The sequence below is a fragment of the Mustela nigripes genome, chromosome 3, assembly GCF_022355385.1.
Source record: "Mustela nigripes isolate SB6536 chromosome 3, MUSNIG.SB6536, whole genome shotgun sequence".
In the NCBI taxonomy this organism is placed as follows: Eukaryota; Metazoa; Chordata; class Mammalia; order Carnivora; family Mustelidae; genus Mustela; species Mustela nigripes.
In genome coordinates this window covers 38,785,320-38,812,877 of record NC_081559.1, presented here as the reverse complement: position 1 = coordinate 38,812,877, position 27,558 = coordinate 38,785,320, and the positions used below count along the sequence as shown (strand labels likewise).

The window sequence follows — 27,558 nt, the reverse complement described above, 5'->3', positions numbered from 1 at the left end:
CCGTACTAAAGGGGACAGAGGAGGGTGACCTCTGGATATGGAGGGATGCCAGACAAAGTCAAGGATGACTCCCAGACTTCTAGCTTGGTGACCAGTGGGGAGAATGAGGGCAGAGGAGCTGGTTTGAGGGATCCCGAGGGACCTCAGCGGTCAGCGGTGAGTGTCCTCAGCAGAGACTGGTGTTTTCAGCTATGGCTGTGCCTGGAACACCAAAAAATAAGATTCAGTAGTGGGAGTGGCCTGACGGTAAATGAAAGAAGCCCATTTCTGTGACCTTCTGGAAAGGCAAAACCATAGAGACAGAGCGGAGCAGGGGATGTGGGGGCTGGGAGTGAGGGGAGATGGACTATAAAAGGGCATGAGGGAAACTCTGGGGGGCAGACATTTTTCTGTCTGGATACATTGTGACTGTACGTGTTTACTAAAGCTCATTGAATTGTACACCCCAAAAGGTTGAATTTTACTGTATGTAAATTACACCTCTGTAGGTGACTTTTTGAAAAAAATGGAAAGCAGCCCAGGGTACACTGATGGCTGTGAAGCAGTGAGGAGGGACCCAGGGGAGAATGAGGTTAGTCCTGAGACTGTGGAATAGAGTCAAATTCCAAAGGGTCAAGTAAGATAAGACCCAGAAGGTTTTCAGCAGCTGTAACAACCAGGAGGCCATGGATGACCTCATCAGAGAGATTTATATTTTTCCCCATGTAGGGTTCCCATCTATCCCTGGAGGGTCCCCATCCTTACCATTAGGGTTCTTGTCCTTTTTAGGCTTCCCAGCAGATGGTGAGCAGCTGCAGCTGCAGACAAGCACGATCAGGAGCCCCAAGAAGGCGAGGAAAGGCCCAGCAAAGGGGAGGGCCCAGCACACTTCTGAGAAATAGCAGTGATGGTGATCCCCGAGGCCGTATGAGTTCTGCCAACAGCACGACAATTTTGGGGCCAAGTGCAAAATGAAAATGAATGCAGGGCTCCCATTCAACAGTTGTTAAGGATTTCAAGACAGCAACAGCAGAGTATGGAACCAATCCCAGTGCTCTTCAAAGTATGGGTCACACACCCATGGAGCTGGCCCTGCTGGCGCCTGAAAGTCCGGGTTTCCAAGAAAACACAGCAGCTATAGGATGTGCTGGAGAAACCAGCCTCTGTCTCTACCAAGAACAGCCTCAAGGCTTGGCCAGAAGCAGGATGTGTCTTCGTGCTGTCACCTGCTGGCCATATCATGCCACTGCACCTCCCTTCGCAGAGCTGAACTTTGGAGGGTGGAAACAGCGGCTCTGGTGACCAGGTGACCTAGACCTTCCTTTCACTGAAGAGAAAACATCCCTAGTCTGGCATTCTGCCCAAGGTCACACTAGCCACAGCACCCAAGTGATGATGGTAGCATTTAACTGTTAAATTTAAGCCTCAGTTCTTTAAAATCCCACAAAGTAGAGATGATACCCTTCATCGATTAGTAAACGAAAGTAAGAATTTGAGTTTTCGGCTACTGTGGTTGTCTCCCATGACCCTTCTCTGTTGTCTTAGTCCCCTGATCACTTTTGAGGGTACCCACTGGCCCAGGCACACACAGATTGGTATCGTCCCATTACAGGGCCACAGGGTGGGCCTCCAATCCCAGGCCGGTGAAGATGACATTTTTTGGCTAGGGCTGCTGGAAAAAATGTTTTCTAGTGCCTTCTGGACCCTAGGGTGTATAGACACGAGGTTCATTGCTTGACTGCTACAAAAGACATTTTGCCACCATGATTAAAGGTACCACCATGATGAAAGCTGACATGGAAAGCTGATAGGAAAAGAAAGACAAAAAAAAGCAGATACAGGATGCCATTTCTGAGCTGCTGGATCAAGCCAGTCCTGAAGTACTGAGAGTCGGGGTACCCAGGACTTTATTGTGCTGAGAGCCAATGAATCCCTTGGATATTTAAACAATTTTGAGCAGCTGCTTGCAATGAAAGTTGTCTAATCCCTATCTGCTTCTCCAGCCCCATCTCCTGTAGGTTCTCTTCCTCTCCTCTTGATCAGGAGTCTTCAAGCCCCTCAGTCTCCCTTGAGTCCTCAGCACGGCACCAGTCCTCTCTCTCTTGGGCCTTTGTTCATGCTATTTCCAGTCCAGGGCACTCTCTCCTCACCCACCTGGCTGATAGATCCCACAAGCCCTTAAGGTCTCAGTCTAGATGATATCTCCTCAAAGAGGCTCTTCCTAACTCTAAATTATTCCAGAAACATTTGTTGAGCTCCCACTCTGCCAGGCACCAAGCTAGGCCCAGCACCCTGTGGGAGCTCTGGAGATGCTGGTGATCTCAGCGGAGGCAACATGAATCAAAGGCTCATGCACATGTCCCCAGATAAAGAGGAACCAGACCTGAACCAGGAAACAAGAGTGTGGCTAGGTGAGTCTGGAGATTTCACAGAAAGCCGGTGGGGCTGGAGAGCAGAGTTGGGGGGCTGAGAGTAGATTTTACTGTCATGGGAGTGTCAACGTGGTGAGGAGCGTTAGGATTCTAGATATATTGTGAAGGGAGTCAACAGGACTTCCACGTTTGCCAAGCTCCCTTCTGGCTTAGCTCCCATTGTTGGTTGGCAAACAATACAGTCCTGCTCCAGTGAGAGCTGTAGTTCTTGAAGGTTCATGTATTTTTTTTTTTTAAGATTTTATTTATTTACTTGAGAGAAAAAGCTTGAGAGCACGGAGGGTCAGAGAAGCAGACTCCCTGCTGAGCAGGAAGCCCAATGCAGGACTCATCCTGGGATTCCAGGATCATGACCTGAGCCAAAGGCAACCATTCAACCAAAGGAGCCACCCATGTGCCCCAAAGTTTAATGTGTTTTTATGTGGAATTTTTTTTATTGTGATATAATTCACATACCATAATATTCACCCATTTAAAGCATATAGTTTGTTGTCTGGTTTTGTGTGTGTGTGTGTATTCACATCACAACTATCTACTTGTAGAATGTTTTCATGACCTCAGAAAGATCTCATTCCCATTAATAGTCACTCTCCCTTTCTCCCTTCTCCTAGTCCTTAGAAACCACTAATCTCCTTTTTGTCTTTATTGATTTTGGTGGTACCTGGCTGACTCAGTTGGGAGATCATGTACCTCTTGACCTGGGTGTTGTGAGTTTGAACCTCATGTTGGGTAGAGAGATTACTTCAATAAATACAGGTTTAAAAAAAAAAAGATTTGGGCGCGTGGGTGGCTCAGTGGCTTAAGCCGCTGCCTTCGGCTCGGGTCATGATCTCAGGGTCCTGGAATCGAGTCCCGCATCGGGTTCTCTGCTCGGCAGGGGGCCTGCTTCCCTTCCTCTATCTCTGCCTGCCTCTCTGCCTACTTATGATCTCTCTCTGTCAAATAAATAAATAAAATCTTAAAAAAAAAAAGATTTGATAGGTAACCTGGGTGCCTCAGTTGGTTGAGTGTCCAACTCTTGGTTTCGGTTCAGGTCATCATCTTGGGGTCGCGGGATCTAGACTTGTGCTGGGCTCCCTGCTTAGTGGGAAGTCTGCTTACGATTGTCTCTCTTCCTCCCCCTTTATTTCTCCTCCAGCTCGTACATGCTTTCACTCTCTCTCTCTCTAAAAATAGATAGATAAATCTTTTTTAAAAAGGTATGCTGATTTTGGGATATTTCACATAAATGGCTTCATAAAATATGTGGTATTTTGCATCTGGCTTCTTTCACTCAACATCATGTTTTCAAAGTTCATCTATGTTGTGTCAGAGATAAATACCTTTTTATTTTTTTAAGTAATCTCTACACCCAATGTGAGGCTCAAACTCATGATCCTGAGATCAAGAATCGCACACTCCTCAGACTGAGCCAGCCAGGCACCCCGAGATTCTCTTTTTTTAATTTTGCTGAAGCCCAGTGTATCTTTTTCTTTTTTTGTTGCTTATACCTTTGGTGTTATATCTAGGAAATCATTGCCTCCTCTAAGATCAGAAAGACGTATGTCTGTGCTTTCTTGTAAGAGTTTGATAGTTTTAGCTCTTTGATCCATTTTTATAAACGGTGTGAAGCAGGATCCAGTCTCAGTCTTTTGCCCTTGGATGTCCTGTTGTCCCTCCGCCTTTTGTTTCCCCACCGAGTTGTCTTGGCACCTTGTCAAGAACAATTGATCATAAATACATGGGTTTATTTCAGGAGTTGCCAATCTGTTCCATTGATCTATGTGTTTATCATGATGCCAGCACCACACAGTCTTGATTATCACAGCTTTGGGGTAAGTTTTGTGGTAAGGAAGTGTGTCCTCCAACTTTGTTCTTTTCCCAGACTTTTGGGGCTTATTCTGGGTCTCGAATGTTCACATGAATTTGGGAATCCGCTTATCAAGTTCTGCAAAAATAGCTGGAACTTTTTTTTAATAGCTGGCATTTTGGTAGGGATTGCATTGGATCTGTATATCAGTTTGGGAAATATTGCCATCTTACTAAAACTAAGTCTTCTAATCAATAAACACAGGGTTTCTTTCTTTCTTTTTTTTTTTTAAAGATTTTACTTATTTATTTGACAAAGATCACAAGTAGGCAGAGAGGCAGGCAGAGAGAGAGAGAGATGTAGAAGCAGGCTCCCTGCTAAGCAGAGAGCCGGATGCGGGGCTTGATCCCAGGACCCTGAGATCATGACCTGAGCCTAAGGCAGAGGCTTTAACCCCCTGAGCCACCCAGGTGCCACTGTAATTCCACTTCTGATTGTTCATTGCTACTTTACAGAAAAAAAATGGATTTTTGCACACTTACATCTTATAATCTTGCTGAACTTTTCATTAGCTCTAATAGTTTTGGGGGGAATCCTGTTGGATTTTCTATATATCACATAATATCATCTGCACGTAGAGGTAGTTTTACTTCTTCCTTTTCAAAACAGATGCTTTTCTTACCCCTATTACCTTGGATCGAAATTCCAATACCATGTTGATAGAAGTGGTGAGAGTAGACATCCTTGTCTTGTTTCTCCTAAGTGGAAAAAGTTTTCAGTCTTTCACCATTGAGTGTAATGTTAGCGGTAGAGATTTTCTAGTTGGCTTAAGTAGTTACCTGTGCAGGATAGAGGAATAGGAACCAGGAAATTTGGGAAATGGGAGTGTAAGAGACACATTTTACCATCTATCCTTTTTATATTTTTTGGTTTCTTATTTAAAAAATCAAATTATCTTTTTAAGGCACCTTGGTTAAGAGATTGCCTTCGGCTCAGGTCATGACCCCAGGGTCCTGGAATCAAATCCCGCATCAGGTGCCTGGCTCAGCGGGGAGCCTGCTTCTCCCTCTGACCCTCTCCTCTCTCATGCTCTTTCTCACTCTTTCTCTGTCTCAAATAAATAAGTAAAATCTTTAACAAATAATAAAAAATTAAATTATCTTTTTAAAAATTGTGGTAAAATAAACATGAAATAGAATTTACCATTTTAAACATTAAGTGTATGGTTCAGTAGTGTTAAGTATATTGACTTGTTGTACAACCAAGCTCTGGAAGTTTTGCATCTTGCCAAACTGAAATTCTATACTTATCAAACAGTAAGTCTTTTTTAATTTTATTTTTTAAATTTTTTATTTTTTTATTAACATAAAATATATTATTAGCCCCAGGGGTACAGGTCTGTGAATTGCCAGCTTTACACACTTCACAGCACTCACCATAGCACATACCCTCCCCAATGTCCATAACACCACCACCCTCTCCCGACCCCCCTCCTCTCAGCAACCCTCAGTTTGTTTTGTGAGATTAAGAGTCTCTTCTGGTTTGTCTCCCTCCTGATCCCATCTTGTTTCATTTATTCTTTTCCTACCCCCCCAAACCTCCCATGTTGCCTCTCAACTTCCTCAAATCAGGGAGATCATATGATAATTGTCTTTCTCTGATTAAGTCTTTAAAAAATAAAAAGATTTTATTTATCTATTTGACAAATAGAGAGCAAGAGAGGGAACACAAGCAGGGGGAGTGGGAGAGGGAGAAGCAAGCTCCCCATGGAGCCGATGTGGGGCTCAATCTCAGGACTCTGAGATTGTGACCTGAGCTTAAGGCAGATGTTTGAAGACTGAGCTACCCAGGAGCCCTGTGTGTATCTCAAACAATAACTCTTCGTTCCCCCCCACCTCCCAGCTTTTGGCAACGGCCATTGCTATTCTCTGATTCTATGAGTTTACTCTGGATAACTCATGTAAGTGAAAACATACAGTATTTATCTTTTTCTGACTCTATTTCATTTAACATAATGTCTCCAACACTCATCACGTGGTAGCATGGGTTAGAATTTCCTTTCTTTTTTAGAGCCTCAATAATATTCCACTATATGTATATATATGTGTGTGTATACCACATTTTGTTTATCCATTCACTTGAAACATTTTTTTTTTTACATTTATTTGAGATAGAGAGAGCATGAGCAGGAGGAGGGGCAGAAACAAACTCTCCACTGAGTGGGGGACCCCTGACTTGGGGCATGATCCCACGACCCTGAGATTATGACCTGAGCTAGAATGAGACACTTAAGCAGTCAGACACTTAGCCGACTAAGCCACCCAAGTGCTCCATCCGTTCACTTGTTCATGGACATTTGGGACCTTTTGGCTATTGTGAATGATAGCCAGACACGGTTATTGAACAAGAGTGTGCAAATATCTTTGAGACCCTGTTTCAATTCTTTTGGATATATACCCAGAAGTGGTATTGCTGAATCATACGGTAATTCTATTTTAATTTTTAAAAAACATTTTATTTATTTGATGGGAAGAGAAAGAGAGAGAGAGAGAGAGAGAGAGCGCACAAGCAGGGGAGTGGCAGGCAGAAGGAGAGGGAGAAGCAGGTTCTCCGCCAAGCAGGGAGCCCGATGTGGGGCTCAATCCCAGGACTCTGGAATCCTGACCTGAACTGAAGGCAGATGCTTAACTGACTGAGCCATCCAGGCACCCCTCTATTTTAATTTTTTCAGGAATCATCACACTGTTTTCCATAGCAGCTGCACCATTTTACATTTCCACCAATAGTGTACAAGGGTGCCTGTTTCTCCATGTCCTCACCAACACTTTTTTTTTTAAAGAAAATACGTGAATGAAATATCGATTTATTTTTATTTTAAAAAGTTTTATTTTTAAGTAAGCTCCACGCCCAGCCTGGGGCCCAACTTGACACTTGAACTCACCACCCTGAGATCAAGATCTGAGCTGAGACCAAGAGTTGGACACATAACCTACTGAGCCACCCCAGGAACCCCCAGAATACCTCATTTTAAATAAAGATGTTATCAGTAACAGTGCTGTAACAGCCATAGTGGAGCCTGAGGCAAAAGTAATATCAGTATTACCGATCCCATGTTTTCAGTGGTGGGCTAAGGCACTGAATTTTATCCTGCTGCCTATGAGAAGTTCATCGGGGGATGCCTGGATGGCTCAGTTGGTTGGACGACTGCCTTTGGCTCAGGTCATGATCCCGGAGTCCTGGGATCGAGTCCCGCATCGGGCTCCCAGCTCCACGGGGAGTCTGCTTCTCTCTCTGACCTTCTCCTCACTCATGTTCTCTCTCACTGTCTCTCTCTCAAATAAATAAATAAAATCTTAAATAAAAAAAAAAAAAGAAGGGCATCACCCTTCTGTTAAAATAAAAAAAAGAAGTCATCGGAATCTTTGAATTAGAAGAATGTATTTGTATCTGTTGATTAAAAAAGCGAGGTGGCTACTGTACAGATAGATCAAGATATGGGGCAAGACTGGTGTCAGGGAGAGAGTGATGGGGCTTGAAGAGAGAGAAGCTGTGGGAAGCATGCAGACTGATTCCAAAGACCCCTGAAGGCCAGCCTTGGGGGACATCAACTGTTGGAGATGAGGGAGAGGGTCTGGTCAACCACATGTCTGCCTCTTGGCCGGGAAGGTCGGGAGGGGGTGAGGGCAGGGGCTGCCGGCTGTGTCCCCTTGTGTGAGCTATGAAAGACTGCATTCAGTGTGTGGCACTCTACATTTGGAGATTTATAGGACACCAAAGGGTGATGCCTGGCAGGCCAAATGGTTAAGGAGTCTGGAGCCCAGGAGGAAGCTGCTCCTGGAGAGACCCTGGTTTGGGCACCATCAGATGGCCGTCATCCACTGGGGTGTGGAACCGTAATGACGGAGTTGTGCAAGAGGCAGGGCTACCCACAGAAGGGAGCTGAGGCCATGGGGACGTGGAGGTGATCCCAGGAGAGGATGAAAAAGAGGAGGAGGGAGGCAGAGGAGAAGATGTGGTCAAGAGAAAGAAGCCACAGAGAGGTTTAGAAAGACAAGATCTGAAGTGCCTTTTGGGCTAGCAACCAAGGGGGTGTGTGGGGTCCCCCAGAGCGAGGGTCTGGACACCCCTGTAGGGTGTGAGAGTGACTGGTGCAACTTCTCTCAAGGATTCCAGAAGCTTGCTCCTGTGAAGGGTGATAGAAGAGAGGAGGTGTTGAAATGGTAGGGGTGGCTGAGGGAGAGCACTGTGGTGGGCCCCCAGGAGTGGAGGGGAGGGCTCAGGAGAAAGGGTGTGGTTTTAGAAATGATTCCAGCTTCCCTGGATCCTTGAAGGGGAGCTAGGGACTTGGCTAGGTGTAAATCAGGCTGGAAGAGTACCCTGGGGAGGGTCTGTTTTCCTCTGTGAAGTAGAGGGTAGGGTAACAGTCCAGAGGGAAAGGAGGGGAAAGGGAGGAGCCCCTGGAGAGAAGAGGCTGGTTAGGTGCTGGGGAGGTGGAAGTGAGAGCCATCCTTCCGTGGGACCTCAGGGAAGACTTTCTGGGCCCCTGCTGGGAGAAGGATGGTTGTCATTCAGGATTTGTCTCCTGGGGGACAGGCCTGGCCACTGGTGCGGTGGGGAGCTGAGGGCTGGCTCTGGGCTGTGAGAGAGGACAAAGGCAGACACCCCAGGCCTCTGGGCTGAGGCAAGCTGGGCGCCCTGGAGTTGAGGCTGTGAATTCCTCTCAAGGCCAGTTGTGTGCCCATGGCTGTCTCCCATCCTTTCTTCCCCTCCCCCTGCCCAGAGCTCCAACCTTCTGCTTTAGGTAGCTGCCCCGAAGCAACCCCCAGTCCCTCCACCGTGGCCTTTCAGTGGACCAGCCTTCCATGGGACCACAGTCTGAGGGTGGAGACATCTTTCTGCCTGTGCCTTATGCCCCACATGGCTTCCTAGCAATTCTGTCAACCAACTCCTTGCTTTGAACTCCCTCTGTTTTAGATATCTGAGGCGATTTTTCTTTGCTGGTTGGAGCCTTACTGAGGCATTGGTTCCTGGAAGTCTGGATCTGGGAACTGGAGTCTGAAGATGCATAGACTACCTCCAGTGGGCTGTGGGACCATGCTGGTGTGAGGCCCACTGTGGCCGGCTGGGTCTCAAGGGTGCAGAGGTGCCCTAGGGGGCCCAGAGAGGGCCCCTCATGCAGAAAGATGCAGTCAATAGTTGGGGGTGACAACAGGGCTGGCAGTGGGGAGAAGAGGTGGCCAGTGGCTCTGCAAGACAGTACCAAATGGAGACCATGGGCTGGTGTCAGAGGCTAGTCAGACTCCCAGTATGAAAATTCCAGGGAAAAAATGAGAGCAATGCCCCAGCGGATGTGGTGACCTCACACACCTCCCCCACCACTCCTCCTCTGCAGAGATGTACATTGCAGCCTCAGCCTGGAGCTCTGAGGGCAGCAGAGAGCACCAGCACCCAGGGCAGGGGGGATCGCCCTTGGCTGGAGCTGCCACCGGAAACCCCAACCAAAGGCCACACTTGGGAGAGCATTGATGGAGATGTGAAAGACCATACCCTTTAACCCCACTGTTCTCCATTTAAGTATTATACAGGTATAATTAGATATGTGCAAAATAAAGTGTGTAAAAAGTTTATTGACTCTGGCAGTTTGGAGAAGCAACACATAGCAAACAAACCCCAATGCCCAGAAGTAAGGACAAATAGTCAAATAAAGGATCCTTCCACATGAGCAACACTCTGTAACTATTTAAAAGGACGAGGCAGCTTTGCATGCGTTGATGTGGAGTTCCGAGATAAATCTAGTCGAAAAAAAAGAAAGGTGTATTCCTATGAGTGTACAGTATGTAAATAGCATTTGTGTTCAATATAATAAATACGCACGTGTCTATTTGCAAACGTGGTGCCTGAATCTGGAAGTATACGCGAGAGACTGCTGCTGGCACTGTCCTGGGACACACTGGCCAGGGGACAGGGAGGGAGGAGACCATTGACTGTGTCTGTTTTTGAACTGTTTGTACTTTATACCATGTGTGTGCTTTGCAATACAACAAAGTCATTTTTAGGAAAATTTTTTAAAAAGCAGGATTTGCAAACAAAATTCCTGTGCTTCTGCGTAGGACCTGAGCGTCTGAGGTCTACTCTGCGTAGACCCTGTGGTCCTAGTTACAGACCCTGCGGTCATGGTCATCCCTGTACAGAGATAGAGGAGAGCACTGGAATCCTGGTGGCAAAAGAACCACACTGGAGGGAGACTTCCTTAAGTTTCTGCGCATTTGGGTAGGCCACCTATGGTTTTCCTTCTAGAATCTCTGATTTAGAACCCCAGAGATTGTGGATCTGAGCCATCTTGGCTTTACTCTTAATACTCAGCCATATCCTTGGCAAAAGGAAAAATAATTCTTGCCTTCGTTTCATAGATGAGAAACACAGAGGCAGAAGGGCACTGAGTGGAGAGGTAGAACCTTCCGTTTCCCCCCCATTCAATGCTAGGGCAAATTCACACTAGTTTCCCCTCCTCCAAGGTCTAGTGCATTTGGACCTTGCAAGGGAGGTCCACCCTGAAGGATGTCATCTTGTTCAAAGGCATCGTCTACTCTTCCCTGTTTTGGCTACAAGCAATTTATTTCATCTGGCATTTTACTTACCTTTTATTTATTTTTAGACGCTCTGCATTTGTCTTTTAAATTTCAACTTTGAGGTACAATTGGCATTTAAAATTGTCGGATATTTAAATGGATGTGTCACGGTGATTTTATACACGTAGACACTGAAGGATTTCCCTCGGTTAGTTAATTGACACATCCATCACCTCAGACACTTATCTCTTCTGTTTTGGTGAGAATGCTGAAGTTCTACTCTTAGCAAATTTCAATTCTACAATACGGTATTTTTTTTTTTTAAGATTCTTTTTTATTTATTTTTTTGTCAGAGAGAGAGAGAGAGAGAGCGCACAAGCAGGCAGTGCAAGTGGCAGGTAGAGGCAGAGAGAGAAGCAGGCTCCCCACTGAGCAAGGAGCCCAATGCGGGACTCAATTCCAGGACCCTGGGATCATGACCTGAGCCAAAGACAGATGCTTAATGACTGAGCCACCCAGGCACCCCTAGAAGTTTTTTTTTTTTTTTTTCTTTTCTTGGAATTCCAAATATAAGGGACAACATGCAGTATTTGTTTTTGTCTGGTTTATTTCACTTTGACTAATAACCTCTGGGTCCATCCATGTCATCCCAAATGACAGGATGTCTTTCTTTCTTTTGGCTGAATAATATTCCAGGTGTGTGTGTCTGTGTGTATCACATCTTCTTTATCCATTCATCCATTGCTGGACAGTTAGGTTGTTTCTGTTCTTGGCTATGGTGAATAATGCTTCAATGAACATGGGGGTACAGATATCTTTTTGAGATCCTGTTTTCATTTCCTGGAAATATACTCAGAAGTGGATTGCTGGATCCTATGGTAGCTCTATTTTTTAATTTCTTTTTTTAAAAAGATTTTATTTATTTATTTGACAGAGAGAGATCACAAGTAGGTGGAGAGGCAGGCAGAGAAAGAGAGGAGGAAGCAGGCTCCCTGCTGAGCAAAGAGCCTGACGAGGGGCTCAATCCCAGGACCCTAGGACCATGACCTGAGCCAAAGGCAGAGGCTTCAACCCACTGAACCACACAGGTGCCCCTGTTTTTTAATTTCTTGAGAAACCTGTATATCATTTTCCATAGCTGCCACACCAACTTACATTCTCTTGGATCTTTTTTTTTTTTTTTTAAGATTTTTTTTTTTAAAGCAATCTCTAAACCCAACATGGGACTCAAACTCACAACCCTGAGATCAAGAGTTTCATGCTCCACCAACTGAGCCAGCCAGGCACCCCAACCTTTGCATGCCTTTAAATTCAATCATTGGGCATTTAAGAGAGTCCCCTCCTTTTCCCCCACCAGTCTGTGCTCATTAAACTCCCACCCTACTCTGTCCCTTTCCTTCGGAAGACAACCTCCCATTCTCTCAACAGACAGGAGCTACTATGATTCTAACGTCCACACTCTGTGCAACGAGTGGATGTTTATTAAGCACCTTTCATGCACCAGGCACTGTCTGGGCACTTGAAAGACACTTACTGTGCCAGGCTGACAGGTCAACCTTGCTACTGCCACCCCCCAGCTCACATTCTGGGATACACTTACTGGGAACTACACAGGTATTCTTACCTTTAGTCTCAAATTGGTCTGGACCTTTATAAAAGGATCCTTCCTCACTGAATCTCTCCTCTCGTTTTCTTTCTGACCTTCCAACTCTCCCTCGACTGCCTCCTTCTCCAGAGGCTAACCCAAAGTTCATCTTCCTCCTTGGACAGCATCAGTAGAGGGAACATTCCCTCTCCCAAGGGCGCTTTCTCCAAGGGGACCCTGTACTTAGTACCACTGCTCTCCATCTATGGTCAGAGTGACTTCTACCCCAGCACAAGAAAACAAGCCTTGACAGCATCTCCCTCATTTCTCAATACCAAATCTAGAAAACCCTCTGGGACCTCACCTCATTTGACCTTATGGCAGTGAACACTGTTCTTTCTTCCCTTTTTCTTGAAACCCTCTCTTTTCTTGGCTTCTGAAACTACCCTCTCTGGGGCACCTGGGTGGCTCAGTCAGTTAATTGTTTGGCTTTGACTCAGGTCATGATCTCAGGGTCCTGGGATGGAGCCCTACCTTAGCAGGGAGTCTGTTTATCCCTTTCCCTCTGCTCCTACCCCTCGCTTGTGTTCTGTCTCTCAGATAAATAAATAAAACCTTAAAAAATAAATAAATAAAAAATTAAACTCCCTCTCTGGCTCGGCTTTTGCCTCTGAACCTTCTCTCAACTTCTAGATGTCTCCCACCAGGCCTGGGCTGCTTCCTCTCCTCACTCTGGCTATTCTGGGCCGTCCACATACACCCTCTGGCTGTGTGACCATCTCTGCAGGACCAATTGCCCGAAGCAATGGGTATCTCTCATGCACTCGGCGTGTCCAACACGGAATTCATTAGCGCCTCCCAAGACCTGCATCCCTCCTAGTGTCACTCCACTTACATACACACTCAGCAGATAATGGAAGTAAATTATCCTTTCTCCCTCTTTATCCAAGTCACCAAGTCTGTCAATAGTAACAATGGCTAAAAATTAATTGAGGGCTGGGAGACCTGGGTGGCTCAGTCAATTGAGCGTCCGACTCTTGATTTCGGCTCAGGTCTTAATCTCAAGGTCATGGGATTGAGCCCCACATTGGGCTTCCCACTCAGTGGGGAGTCTCCTCGAGATTCTCTTTCCCTCCCCCCCTCCCCCCATTTGCCTGTGTACTCTAAAATATAAGCATTTTTAAATTTTTAAAAAAGATGTTATTTATTTATTTGAGAGACAGAGAAAGAGAGTGATAGCATGAGCCGGGGGTGGGAGGGGTGGGGGGAGAGGGAGAGTCTGGCTCCCCACTGAGCTTAACAGGGACCCTGAGATCATGACCTGAGCCAAAGGCAGACACTTAACCAACTGAGCCACCCAGGTGCCCCAATAAATAAATCTTCAAAAAAATTAATTCAGGGCTTAGGGCTTATTATATGCCCTCAAAAAATACATGCAGCATCTTACTTAATACCAAAATGACCCAAGAGGTTGGTACTATTATGATCCCCATTGTATAGATGAAGAACCTGGAATGACAGAGTAGGGTCCTAGCTCCTCTACTTACTAGCTGTGTGACCCTGGACAAGCTGATTTACCTCTCTGTGCCCTAGTTCTGTAAAACAGAGGTAACCTTCTTGTAAATGAATCAATATGTAAAGAAACTAGAATACTGCTTGGAACATAGTAAAGTATTATATAAATGTTGAGCATTACTACTTTTCTATCCCAGACTGACTCCAAAGCAAGGGACTTGAACATTAAACAATACTGGATCTCCCAACTACTTCTTTTACCTAAACCATTTTCATTCATTCATTCATTCAATAAGTAATTTTCACCTCTACTTGTGTCTGCCAATGCTTTAGGTGCCAGGAATATAGCAGAGAACAAAACCTATGTTCTCATGGCTGCGGAGGGAGCAAATAAACAATAAACAGTCAAGAAACATGCCAGGCAGTAATATGTACCTGTAGATGACTCAGTTAGGGTGATGTGATAGGGAGTCCCTGGGTGGCACTTTTCATTAGAGGATCAGGGAAAACCTCTTAGGAGGTGATATAAACAGATCTGAACAAGGAGCCAGCCGTGCCAATGTTTCCAGAATATTTTCACTCAATCAGGCCTTACTGCTTATCTCTCCAGCCTCTTCCTATGAGTGCCCTAATCTTACTCTGAGCCAAACTGCTTGAAAATACCAGAGTCTTCGGGTGCCAGGGGTGGCTCAACCCGTTAAGCATCTGCTTTCTGCTCAGGTCGTGATCCAGGGGTCCTAGGACCAAGTTGCTCATTGGGTTCCCTACTTAGCAGGGAGTCTGCTTCTTCCTCTCTCCTTGCCCCCCACCCCATGTTCTCTCTCTGTCAAATAAGTAAAATCTTTAAAAACAAAACAGAAACAAAAAACCAAAAAAACCCATCAGGGTCTTATTCTACCACGCCTTGGCCCATGCCGTTCTTTCTGTCTCCTGGTCCCCTTCTCAGAGTTCAGAAAATTAACTTCCTCCGGGGATCTCCACAGGTCAGAAAGCAGGGTGCTGACCCCAGTACCGGCCCCAGCCTCCTCCCTGATCAGAGCACCCATGAGTAGCTGTGGATTTCCTACATACTCAAGGCCCAGGAGTATGCTAGTTAAGAACTGCAAAATAACTTGATTGCTCACCAAGAATCCCCATGGGCCCTTGTTAAAATACAAAATCCTGGTCCCCAGCCCAAACCTCTTTAATTAGAATCTCCAGAGGTGATTCTGAACCGCAGTTCAATTATGGAAATACTGTCATAGCCGAAGGTAACAGGCATGGTTTTGTAGAAACATTTTCGGTACCAGATGCCCAGGATATGTCCTAGGCAGTCTCTATACTGCAGGAAGTGCTCTGCATTAAATTTGGCACGAGTGAAGTTTGCCCACAATGACCCATCAAAGTAATCGGCAGAAGCACAACGCAAAGAACCCTCTGTGCTTCTGCATTGAGGGAACTTTTCCTTTGGTTCTTTTGACCGACTCCTATCGGTCCTCCTATCCCCATTTGGTGAAACTGAATTCAGTCACATTTTAATGTATGCTTTAGTTTCAAGTAACAAAAAGGGAACTTGTAAATGGTCAAAGGGTTGGCTCTGTGCTTGGTCAGGTTCCTCTCTCCACCCCAGTTATGACACCTGGCGATCACCAGAAAGTTCTCTCTCTGGGCTGGCTCCTCATTGGGAGAAATACCTAGTGCGTGAGGTTACTTGACATTAAATATGCTGTTTGTGCACCAGCTCAGAAATCCGCGGCTCTCCGGAGGCAGCTTCGGACACGTGGCCCGGGAGAGAGAGCCACCTGCAGACGGGGAATTTCTGGTCCCTCGTTCGTTGGCGGGCGGGGCTGACGTGGGCCTCCGACGAGGGCTCTGCGAACCTTGGCGGTCCCCGAGTTTCCGGAGGTCTCGGTCTCATCAGCGGGGAAACGGGGGACGAACGGCTCTCTCCACGGCCGCCGGACGGCTCACCGTGGAGAGCGGGCCGGAGCCGCGCAGCATCTCCAAGGCCTCCTCAGTCGACAGGACCTCGACATATTCGGGAACCCGAAACCACCCCTAGCCAGCCGCCCGGGGCTCAGGAACAAGCGGCGCCAAAATCTCCCGTTCCACCGCGCAGACGCCGGGAGAACGGGCCGCGGAGGGGCACTTTAGGAACCGCGGACACACTACCCAATCGGCGCCAGCCTTGCACAAAGCGAGTCCCGCCCCCAGGGCGCCGCCGCCGAATCCCCTCCCCACTCGCCTACCCGCCTCGGCCCGCCCTCTCCCGCCTGCGTCCCGCCCCGCGCCGTTCTGGGGTAGAGGCTCCCGATTGGTCCAGGGGATGGACGCAACCTCTGATTGGCCGAGACGGAGTCACGAGGGCGCCGTCGTCGCCTTTCCAGAGGCGATTACTGGGCAGGCTCAGTCTTTCGCCTCAGTCTCGAGCTCTAGCTAGCAGCCGAGCGTACGTGCTCCTTGATCTTCTGTACCAGCGGCCGCCATCGACGTCGCTTGGGTTGTCTAGGCTCCTCTGCGCCACTCGCCCGCCACACACTCTGCCGGCATAAGCCGCCATCATGGTGAAGCTCGCAAAGGTAAGAAGACGGCTTGCGCAAGCATGGACGTCGAGGCCTGCTTTCTGAGGAGCGCGCGCGCGGCGCCGCGAGGAGGAGGGCCTGCGCGCCGTCCCGGGCGCGTTCGAGGGCGCCATGCTGCGGGAAATCTCGCGCGATTAGTGGGGAGGTCTCGCGGCTTTTGGCTCTTTGGTGGCGAGGTGAAGCGTTTCGGCAGGTTCCGCGGGTGGTTGCTGCGGCGCGGAAAGACTTCGAGACTGAGTGGGGAGGGGGCGCTGGGCCCCTGGATGGAGGGATGATGCCGAACTCCTGCGCCGGGCCCGAGCGGGGCCCCGCCTCCTGACGCACGTGCCCTAGTGCGCGGCCCGCCACGTGGGCCGCGCCGCGTGTGTCCCGGCGTCCGCGGAGGGGACCTGGCGGTGAGGTGGGGGGTGGTGGGATTGCTTTAGACGGAGGCTCTGCGGCCCACGGGATGTCGGCCCCGGCCAGTCGAGCCGACACGAGATGGGCTGCAGAAGGAGGCTCTTCCTCGTGCTTTCTGTGCGGTGCAGCGCGCACATGGTGACCTGCGGGCTATCCCCACGTGGCTCCGCCGGGCCTGGAAGGGGCGGGGTTGTTAATCGTGGGGAAGAACTTGAGGGGAGGACCGAAGGTTGAGGTCTGATTTTTTTTTTTAAGTTGTCTAAAAGATCCTCCCCTGAATTTGGATTCAGGCGATAGTGTGGGACCTGGTGCCAGAATTTACCAGAAGCTTTTTTTTCAGGTGTAGTTCCCCCCTCCCCCTGCCCCGTGAAGGACTGGATTTTTGGCCGTTAAAATTAGCCAGTAGTAGTCAATTAGATTCATGCTGGAGGCCATGGTCCATTTTGCAAGTATAGTTTTAAAAAAGTTTGTGCTTAACGAAGGCAGAAGGAAAAGGGACATAATTCGTTGTAGCTGCTTTTTAATCCTTGGGTTTTTGTAAAACCCGACAGGAATAATGGGGTTGGGGTTGACAGTTTCTCTTTTAACATTGACCTCAGTAATAGGTTTTCGTGTTAGTTTTTATATTTGCAGTGGAAAAGATAGGGTTTTAAGAAAGGGAGGTGACTGCATTTTACTCTGCAGAATGATGGCAAAAATATGAATGATCTGAGATGTACCTGTAATATGCTAAATGTCTCTTTTAGGCTGGTAAAAATCAAAGTGACCCCAAGAAAATGGCTCCTCCCCCAAAAGAGGTAGAAGAAGACAGTGAAGATGAGGACATGTCAGAAGATGAAGATGATGAAAGCAGTGGAGAAGAGGTAATTATGTATGACTTAATGCAGATTTGTGTTCCACTATGAAATGGAGAGTTAAAAGAGGGCGAATTGGATGTCTGAAAATTGTGACAAAAATAAGATTATATTCATTCATCCACGGCTTGCTGAGATTATTGTTTTCTAAGCTCTTCGTTGACCTGTTAATAGAGGTAAGTATTTGAATTTGAGAGAAAAGATTGGGAGTCTCCTTTTCATGAGCATTAACATTGGTGTTAATGTTGTGTCAAGTTTGTGACATTTAGTTTGACTCTGTTAACCTAACATACTAGATGAGTAAAGAGCCTGAACTGTTAATTGTTAAGTGAGTGGCATTGCTGTGCCTTGTATTCAGGTTTGAGGTTAGCTTTACCAGAATAATAATAAGAGTTGTAATTATTTTCCCAGCCTCCAGGTGGGATTTAGTCTCTATTCCATTGTCTGTGAGTTTTCTGGTAACTGGTTACTGCAACTCTTGGTGTGGGTTGAGGGTTGCTACCTCTCTGTGTTAACCTGTTTCCATTCCTGGCTACTGTTTTCTCAGCTGTGAAGACAGCTAACTAGTATATTTGTGCTCAGATTTCTCGTGTAGAGTTTAATCAAGGTTTTACTGATAGTACATTACCCAGTAAAACTGTCAGTGAGCAAAAAGTATAACTTAGGTGTAGTACAGTTAGATGTAGATAAATGATTTTTATTAAGCTTAAGATGCTCACTCTTTGTATTAGGTTTGTAAGGGCTAACTGTCCAGTATATTTGATACTCATTTTCTGGTTTTAAGAGTGAGCCTTCAGTGAACTTCATACCACTGCCCACTGTAGGACCTCTAAAATGATTTAGTAGCATTTAAGAAGTAGAGCTTTTTTTATTTGGAAGACTTTAAATTACATCTGTCAACTCATAATTTCTAACAATATGTGAGGTTGGTGCTGTTACCCTTTACAGAGGAGGAAAAAAGTTAAGGCTTAAAATGAAAAGCCTTGCCTAAGGCTGTCATACAGTGGCAGGTGGGATGCAAGCAGTCTGTTGTCAAGAGTCCGTGTTAGGCTGTGCAGCTTTAAAGATGGGGTTATAATGCACGAGATATTTTAATGGTCAAGAGGGTTATGGTTGAGTATTTCACTTGAAGATGAAGGCAATGATTTTAGGCACGTGGAAGGACCCATGTTATGGCCCTGTAGTTTAACGTGCTAACATACATCCAGTGCATTTGGTCTGGAGCCAGAACCAGTTCCAGAAGTTACTACTCATTCATGAAACCAAGGCTGTCTTTCTGGGTTTGGAAACAGCCTTATGTTTGATTTTATTTATTCTTCAGGTTATCATTCCTCAGAAAAAAGGCAAGAAGGCTACCACCACTCCAGCTAAGAAGGTGATGGTTTCCCCAACAAAAAAAGTCACAGTTGCCACACCAGCCAAGAAAGCAGTTGTTACCCCTGGCAAAAAGGCAGCGGCTACACCAGCCAAAAAGACCGTTGCTCCTGCCAAAGCAGTAGCAACACCTGGCAAGAAGGGAGCCACACCAGGCAAGGCATTGGTAGCAACCCCTGGTAAGAAAGGAGCAGCCACCCCAGCCAAGGGAGCAAAGAATGGTAAGAATGCTAAGAAGGAAGACAGTGATGAAGAAGAAGATGATGACAGTGAAGAGGAGGATGAGGAAGATGAGGATGAGGATGAAGATGAGGATGAATTTGAGCCAGCGGTGATGAAAGCAGCTGCTGCTGCCCCTGCTTCCGATGATGAGGATGATGATGAGGAAGATGATGATGAAGATGAGGAGGAGGATGATGAAGATGAGGAGGAAGATGGTAAGGATTTCTTTCATTAGTTCCTGGGCTACTTTTGTAAGATAGATTGGGGTGAGGTTTTGGCAGTAATGCTGTGTATTCCATGACAACCTGGAGTTAGATGAAAGCCATTCTAGGGGTTTCTGGGGTGTTTATGGTACACTAGACTTGAGTTACCCAAAATGATTACCTGCCCCTGAGAAAATGCTTAAAATGGCACATTTTGTGTGTATTTTTCATAATGGCAGATTTTGCTTCCAACCAATCTGTTAATTTCCTTCCATAATTTGCTAAGCACAGTGGTATTAATAGAATTGCATTTCCTTTAGATTTCTTTTTTTTTTTTTTTTTAAGATTTTATTTATTTGACAGAAGGAGAGAGATCACAAGTAGGCAGAGCAGAAAGTAGAGAGAGAAAGGGAAGCAGGCTTCCCGCTGAGCAGAGAGCCCGACGTGGGGCTGGATCCCAGGACCCTGAGATTATGACCTGGGCCGGAGGCAGAGATATAACCCACTGAGCCACCCAGGCGCCCCTCCTTTAGATTTTCTTAGAACTTAATAATGTTTTGGTAGAATTCTCTTGAGTTTTTGACTAAGTTGCATCACTTTCAGACTCTGAAGAAGAAGCTATGGAGACTACACCAGCCAAAGGGAAGAAAGCCCCTGCAAAAGCTGTTCCTGTGAAGGCCAAGAGCACAGCTGAGGACGAAGATGAAGAAGATGATGATGAGGATGAAGATGATGATGATGAGGAGGAGGAGGAGGAAGATGAGGAGGAGGAGGAAGATGAGGAGGAGGAGGAGGAAGAAGAGGAAGGTATTAAAGTTAGATTCTGAAGTACACCCTAAAATTTTTATTTGAAGGAGACAACTTGGTTGTCAACCAACTGGTTGGCTCAGTTGGTAGAGCTTGCACTTCATGACCGTGGAGTCATGAGTTGTAGCCACACATTGGGCACAGAGGTTACTTTATCCAAAAAAAAGGGAGGCTCTTCATTATGTGTGGCTACTGACTGGTAACCAGATTGTTTGAAATCTTGTCCAGAGCCTGTTAAAGAAGCACCTGGAAAACGAAAGAAGGAAATGGCCAAACAGAAAGCAGCTCCTGAAGCCAAGAAGCAGAAAGTAGAAGGTAACTGGGGAATGGGAGATTAGGGAGGGTTAGGACGCCTAATAGCACAAGTGATGAACAATAAAGGGACTTAATACTGAAACCTGATGTGATATTGTGATATCTGATGTGCTCTGTGTAGAAATGGCATAGTGGAAGTTTAAGTTCTTGCCATACTTTGCAGATAGAATAGACTAATTTTGAGTTTATATTTTGTATAGCTACAGAACCAACTACATCATTCAATCTTTTTGTTGGAAACCTGAACTTCAGCAAATCTGCTCCTGAATTAAAAACAGGCATTAGTGACATTTTTGCTAAAAATGATCTTGCTGTTGTGGATGTCAGAATTGGTGTGTCTAGGTGAGTATGAGGGAGTTCTATATATTGTTTTTGGGTTTGCAAGTTTTTTAAATGTTAGACACTAATGAATTAAGTAACTAGATTATCAAAATACAAAATCCCAAATCGAAGTTTTCAAATTCTCCTTTAAATTTTGTTAATGCACTAAATTGTGCATTGCACAATTTAGTGAAATTGTTAATTTAACTAACTTGCACATTACATGGTTTAGTTAAATTGTTAATGCACTAAATAGTGCATTTTGTTAATGCACTGAATAAGTTGATGCTTCTGTTCCTAGAATAATCTAAAAATACTGGAGTTGGGGCACCTGAGTGGCTCAGTCAGTTTTGCGTCTGCCTTCGGTCATGATCCCAGGGTCCTGGGATCCAGTCCCGAATTGGGCTCCCTGCTCAGTGGAAAGTCAGCTGCTTCCTCTGCCTCTTTACCCCATGCTTGTGCATGCATACTTGCCTTCTGTCAAATCTTTAAAAAAGAAAAAAAAATGGGTAGTGGATTTGAAGAGCTATAATTGTTAATGCTTTTAGATAGAATTTTCTTAGTGCTTAAAACAGATTCTTTGAACAGTTAATATCAGTTGTTATGAGCAGTATGGTTACTATGACCTCAAAGGTGAACTCCCATTTCTTCCCCATATTTACACTTGGCACTGTAGGTGCTTTTTTACTTGTTTGTTTGCCGTCTCAAGTTAGTGTTCCTGCTCTCCAGTATGTGTTCTGTAGTTCATATTTTTAATGGGGTTTTCCCCCACTCCTACTTTTTTCATTTTACCACCTTAAAGGAAGTTTGGCTATGTGGATTTTGAATCTGCTGAAGACCTGGAAAAAGCTTTGGAGCTCACTGGTTTGAAAGTTTTTGGCAATGAAATTAAACTAGAAAAACCAAAGGGAAAAGACAGTAAGAAAGGTATGTAAGGCTTCAGGTCATTGTGATAGTGCTCTCTCCTAATTTTTAATGGGTATGTATCTTGTCGGGAGGTAAGTGGCCAGACTAAGTAGTTCACTTTTCTTCCTTATAATGTGAGGACTCGGTGAGTTCAAGTGGTGACATCCACTGCTTGCTGGTGTTATAAATTCTCAAATCTCAGGTAAGCAAGAGTAGACTTTGATTAAAAAAGAATTGGATAATGTAGATGGTTCTTTTCCTCACTGGAACTAGATTAGGTCCCCCAACTACTCTTTCTCTGTTCACTTGTTTTAAAATGTTCATAATTTTTTAATTCAAAAGTTACTGAGCACCTGTTTTAGTTTGAACTGTGTTCTAAGTATTCAGTGTACAGTTTTCTTGAATTATGACAGCATTTTGTTTTTGCCACTGCTGCATCTCCATACTGGCAGAGTGCCTTGTGTGTTGTATCTCGGGTTACTTGTTGAACAGAACTTTTCCATTAGCTGATATTTGTGGGTTAAGGGAATTTCTTTTAGGCCATACGTTTCCAGTTCTATCTTTTTTATCTAGATCGAGATGCGAGAACACTTCTGGCTAAAAATCTGCCTTACAAAGTTACTCAGGATGAATTAAAAGAAGTATTTGAAGATGCTGTGGAGATCAGATTAGTCAGCAAGGATGGAAAGAGCAAAGGGTATGTTTTGTGTCTGTGGAATGTTGAGTTTTATTAAAATAATTGGATTTCCCTGGTTTCGTAATTTTGATCTCACTTACTGAGGTGTGTGATTTTTGGCAAATTAACCTTTAATCACTGCCTCTGTTTCCTGTCTGTACAGTGGAGATAACATACTCAACCTGCACTGTGATTTTTAAAAGGCGAGCTCATGTATAAAGTACTGTGCAGTATGCTTAGTTTTATAAGTAATAGTAGTTACGCAGTGAGGTGGGGTTACTGTGAATAAATAATCTGGGTATACTTGGCAGCCTTTTGTAGTATGGGAGGAAAGTTTTCATTGAAAAGTAGAATATGGCAGAAAACGAGAACATTTTAGTTTGAAACAAAGAATGCTTTAATTGTACTCATTTGAAACAAGGTTGTGTTGCTGAGATTAAAACATTTGTGTTAAAAGAATACGATTTTTAGGGGTGCCTGGGTAGTTCAGTCGTTAAGCGTCTGCCTTCGGCTCAGGTCATGATCTGAGTGAGGGTCCTGTGATCAAGCCCTGCTACACGGGAAGGCTGCTTCTCCCTCTCCCGCCACCAACCCCCCCCCCCACCACCCGCTTGTGTTCACTCTCTCGTTGTCTATCTCTGCCAAATAAATAAAACCTTAAAAAAAACGGTTTTTAGGGACACCTGGGTGGCTCAGTCATTGGGTGTCTGCTATCAGCTTGGGTGGTGGTCCTAAGGTCCTGGGATTGAGCCCTCTGTTGGGAAGCCTTCTCTCACTCCCTCTGCTTGTGTTTGCGCACTCGCTGTCTCTGTCAAATAAAGTCTTCTTTTAAAAAAAAATAACAGTTTTTAAAAACGAGTTCTTTGTGATATCCCCCCCCCCATTGTTGCAGGATTGCTTACATTGAATTTAAGACAGAAGCTGATGCAGAAAAAACCTTGGAAGAAAAGCAGGGGACAGAGATAGATGGGCGGTCTATTTCCCTGTACTACACTGGAGAGAAGGGTCAAAGTCAAGACTATAGAGGTGGAAAGAATAGCACTTGGAGTGGTAAGAATTTATAGGATTCTGGGATTGATGGGTTGAAATCTTTGTACTTTAACTAATCAGATGTAGAAAAATATCAAACAAGTTATGCCTCTATTTGTAATAACTCTGTCTTGAGTGAGAGTTGTACGAAGTCATTTTGCATTAGAATATAGTTTAGTTTCCTTCAAGTGTATGCTTTTTACTTTAGTGTGCATTGCTAGATTAGAATCTAGGAAGATGGTAGACAAGTAGCTTTTATGTCTCTAGGTAACAGGACTGAAACGGTGCATGACTAGTGCTCAGTATGAGTAATAGGTGGAAGTCCACCTGCGTCGCCGTTGGTATGCTAACTCTTCCTAGGTATGGAAGTTCTTGAGGAATGTATTATAGCTGTGACCAAGCTTGGTGACCATTGCTTCAGAGTCTTCATTTGTTGTTTTTGGTATTTTGTTTTTCTGGGTTTTTTTTTGTAGGTGAATCAAAAACACTGGTTTTAAGCAACCTGTCTTATAGTGCAACAGAAGAAACCCTTCAGGAAGTATTTGAGAAAGCAACTTTTATTAAAGTGCCCCAGAACCAAAACGGCAAATCTAAAGGGTAAAGTAACGAGTATCTTTAGGCTACCCATTAATGTGCTCTACGAATGAATTGCAAAGTTCTAAAAAGGGGGGTAAAATTACTGTTTTTCCTGGATGCTACTGGAAGCTGAATCATCTTAGCTCCCAAGATTTGTATAAAGAGCATCATTTAAGTGTCTCCTTAAGGTAAAAGGCGTGGTGGTGGTAGATGACAGCATAGGAGCTATGTGCTTGGTGACTTGCCCTAAGTATTGATTGATTGATTGTTCTCAGGTATGCCTTTATAGAATTTGCTTCATTTGAAGATGCTAAAGAAGCTTTAAATTCCTGTAATAAAAGGGAAATTGAGGGCAGAGCAATCAGACTGGAGTTGCAAGGACCCAGAGGATCACCCAATGCCAGAAGCCGTGAGTTATATTTAATAGGGTATGGTGTTGGGGGTCAGCACTCCTCGGTGTGTTGCTGTATTGGGGTGTTTTGTTTTCAGGGGTCTTTTGGGTCCGATTTAGAGATGAACATTTTTGTTTATCTCTTGTTGCTGAGTGAAGGATACTGGATATGATGACTGATTATCTGAGAAAATAATTGATGAAATCTCAAGAAAATTCCTCTAGATAGTCAAGTTCTGATCCAGCTGTCTTCTCCAAGCAGCACATCTGCCCCTGGTTACTGCCTTGTGTGATCATTGTAAAAAGCTTTCTGCTTAGGGAGCTCTCTGTCTGATTTGCATTGCTTCTGCTTTCCATAAAGGATCTGAGATAGGATCTCAGCTGCTCTGGTAATCAGTGTAAGTTTAAGATGGTGCTTGATGTATGTCTTTTGTTTTAATTCATGAGTTTACTAAGTTGCTTTTACCTGCCTTTTTTTTTTTTAAAGTAGCCTTTAAGTGAAGGGCTTGCATCTGCTAAGATGAGCATTCTTGGCCAGTAGTCTCATACTGAAAGCCAGCATTTGGTTATTGTGAATTGTGGCTTTAGGTAAAATGTACAATTTTTCTTCCGTAGAGCCGTCCAAAACTTTGTTTGTCAAAGGTCTGTCTGAGGATACCACAGAAGAAACATTAAAGGAGTCGTTTGATGGCTCTGTTCGGGCAAGGATAGTCACTGACCGGGAGACTGGGTCCTCCAAAGGGTAAGCTGAGCAGGGAATGTTCAGCGTCTGCTAAGTGGAGACCTCCCATCTGGCAGATCTTCTCACTGAGCTCCTTTCTGTCGATTGGTGGCAGTTTACGGATTCGCACGAGAAGAAGAGACAATTCACAGTTAGCATTATTTTACCTTCTGTCTTCTCAGAGGTATATTTTGCTGTTTTGTGAGACATTTCTGAGGTTCAAACAGTAAAACCAGTTCCGACCTTCTGGGGTAGCTCCTATTACTGGGGTCTTTCTCCGTTGATCACCTCTGTTTCCTATGGGATTGGTGTCCAGCATGTGAGGTTAATCCGGGCACTTGTTCAGTATGTCTTCTATAATGGGCAATTTCATTTGGCCTTTTAGGTTTGGTTTTGTAGACTTCAACAGTGAGGAAGATGCCAAAGCTGCCAAGGAGGCCATGGAAGATGGTGAAATTGATGGAAACAAAGTTACTTTGGACTGGGCCAAGCCTAAGGGTGAAGGTGGCTTTGGAGGCCGTGGTGGAGGCCGAGGTGGCTTTGGAGGCCGAGGTGGTGGCAGAGGAGGCCGAGGTGGATTTGGTGGCAGAGGCCGGGGAGGCTTTGGAGGTAAGGAGGCTGGGAGGCTTCGTTGTGTATGTACTGGGCACTGTGGCACATGCACTAAAGAATGTGCCCAGAGCCCAGGGCCCATTGTCTCAATCTCCAGGTTCTCACTGGTCACTCTGGGGAGGGGAGGGTTTCCGGCAGCTTTGCACTTAACTCTTTAATGATGTCTTGCCTTCCTATAGGGCGAGGAGGCTTCCGAGGAGGCAGAGGAGGAGGGGGAGACCACAAGCCACAAGGAAAGAAGACGAAGTTTGAATAGTTTCTTCTATCCCTCTGTTTTTCCCTCTTCTGTTTGAAAGAAAAGGACTCTGGGGTTTTTACTCTGTTACCTGATCAATGACAGAGCCTTCTGAGGACATTCCAAGACAGTACAGTCCTGTGGTCTACTTGGAAATTCGTATAGATAACATTTCAAGGGAGCTACCCTGTTGGTTTTGACTGGATATTCATATAAACTTTTTAAAGAGATGAGTGATAGAGCTAATCCTTATCTGTAAGTTTTGAATTTATATTGTTTCTTCCCATGTACAAAACCATTTTTTTCCTACAAATAGTTTTGTTTTTGTTTTTTGCGTTGGGGGGTATAAAGGAAAGCAGAATGTTTTATCATGGTTTTTGCTTCAGCAACTTTGGGACAAATTAAAAGTCCTAAACTCTGGTGCCAGACTTGTACTTCCTAGAGTGTTTCTCCTGGACTGTAGTGAAGGTGGAGCATGGCAAAGCCAGCTCGGCCACTCCAGGTCCACCCCGCCACCCCTCCTGGAAGTGCTTGATAAATTGGTTTCAAGTATTCTCGCTGTAAATTTTGGTGAAATGGCTGGTAAGGTGAAATGAAAGGCTGGTTGGAATTCTCCTGTGCCTTATCCTGCTTGTAGGAGGCCTGAGAATATCAGGTATCCTGAAGAAGTTCTGGAGAGGGGCCAGGAGGAGCACATTGGTCAGGCCTCCTGAGGCATGTGGTGGAGAATGAGGATTCTGGAATTGGCAGTGACTCCATAGAATTTGTGCCTGATGACTGGACCATGGGGGCTTTGGGACTGTGAGTGAGCCTGGAGAGGAAACTACGAATCCAGTGGGTGGACTTTGTATTTTTTCTAAGTCCTCCAACACCCTCAGGTTAAACTGATGAGAAAGGGCTTTGGTATTAGCCTATGTTCAGTAGTCCCTAATTTAAGTATCTTTGTCCTCTCTACCTCTAATAAAAGTTAAGGGACATATGAAAGGTCTGTGCCAAGGGATTAACAGGATTACTTAAACAATGCCCCAGATGATACAGAGCAGAAATCCTTTAACCTAGCCATCCAAATCCAAACACCACATGGACTCTAACCACCTGTTTCGATCAGACTAATCAACATGTAGAAGGGGCACCTGGCTAGTGGAGCATTCAGCTCTTAGTTTTAGGGTGAGTTTGAGCCCCACATTAGGTATAGAAATTACTTAAAAATAAATTTTGAAATTATTTTAATTAACCTATAATGTATTATTTACCCCAGGGATACAGGTCTGATCGTCAGGCTTACACATTTCACAGCACTCAACGATATATCACATACTTGACCCAATGTCCATAACCTAACCACCCTCTCCATACCCCCTTCCCCCTCGCAACCCTGAGTTTGTTTTGTGAGCTTAAGTTTCATGGGTTGTCTCCCTTCTGATCCCATTTTGTTTCACTTTTTCTTCCCTACCCCCCCCTAGCCTTGCCTCTCAAATTCCTCGTAT

General features: G+C 45.2%; 1 protein-coding gene and 3 non-coding genes across 4 annotated transcripts; all 4 read left to right on the top strand.

Annotated features, from left to right (window-relative positions):
- Nucleotides 1-16,283: 16,283 nt before the first annotated feature.
- On the top strand, nucleotides 16,284-26,491 carry NCL (nucleolin). The gene is made up of 14 exons (XM_059393711.1): nucleotides 16,284-16,427; nucleotides 17,576-17,692; nucleotides 19,005-19,494; nucleotides 20,086-20,289; nucleotides 20,518-20,604; nucleotides 20,805-20,946; nucleotides 21,728-21,852; nucleotides 22,405-22,528; nucleotides 23,400-23,557; nucleotides 24,010-24,133; nucleotides 24,388-24,521; nucleotides 25,119-25,245; nucleotides 25,610-25,833; nucleotides 26,016-26,491. The coding sequence occupies exons 1-14, from the start codon at nucleotides 16,410-16,412 to the stop codon at nucleotides 26,090-26,092; spliced, it is 2,151 nt and encodes a 716-aa protein (XP_059249694.1). The 5' UTR covers nucleotides 16,284-16,409; the 3' UTR covers nucleotides 26,093-26,491.
- On the top strand, nucleotides 20,648-20,716 carry LOC132014787 (small nucleolar RNA SNORD82). The gene has a single exon (XR_009403425.1). It is a non-coding gene; the product is annotated as a small nucleolar RNA SNORD82 (small nucleolar RNA).
- Nucleotides 24,668-24,748, top strand: LOC132014788 (small nucleolar RNA SNORD20). The gene has a single exon (XR_009403426.1). It is a non-coding gene; the product is annotated as a small nucleolar RNA SNORD20 (small nucleolar RNA).
- LOC132014778 (small nucleolar RNA SNORA75) lies at nucleotides 25,302-25,436 on the top strand. The gene has a single exon (XR_009403418.1). It is a non-coding gene; the product is annotated as a small nucleolar RNA SNORA75 (small nucleolar RNA).
- Nucleotides 26,492-27,558: the final 1,067 nt, after the last annotated feature.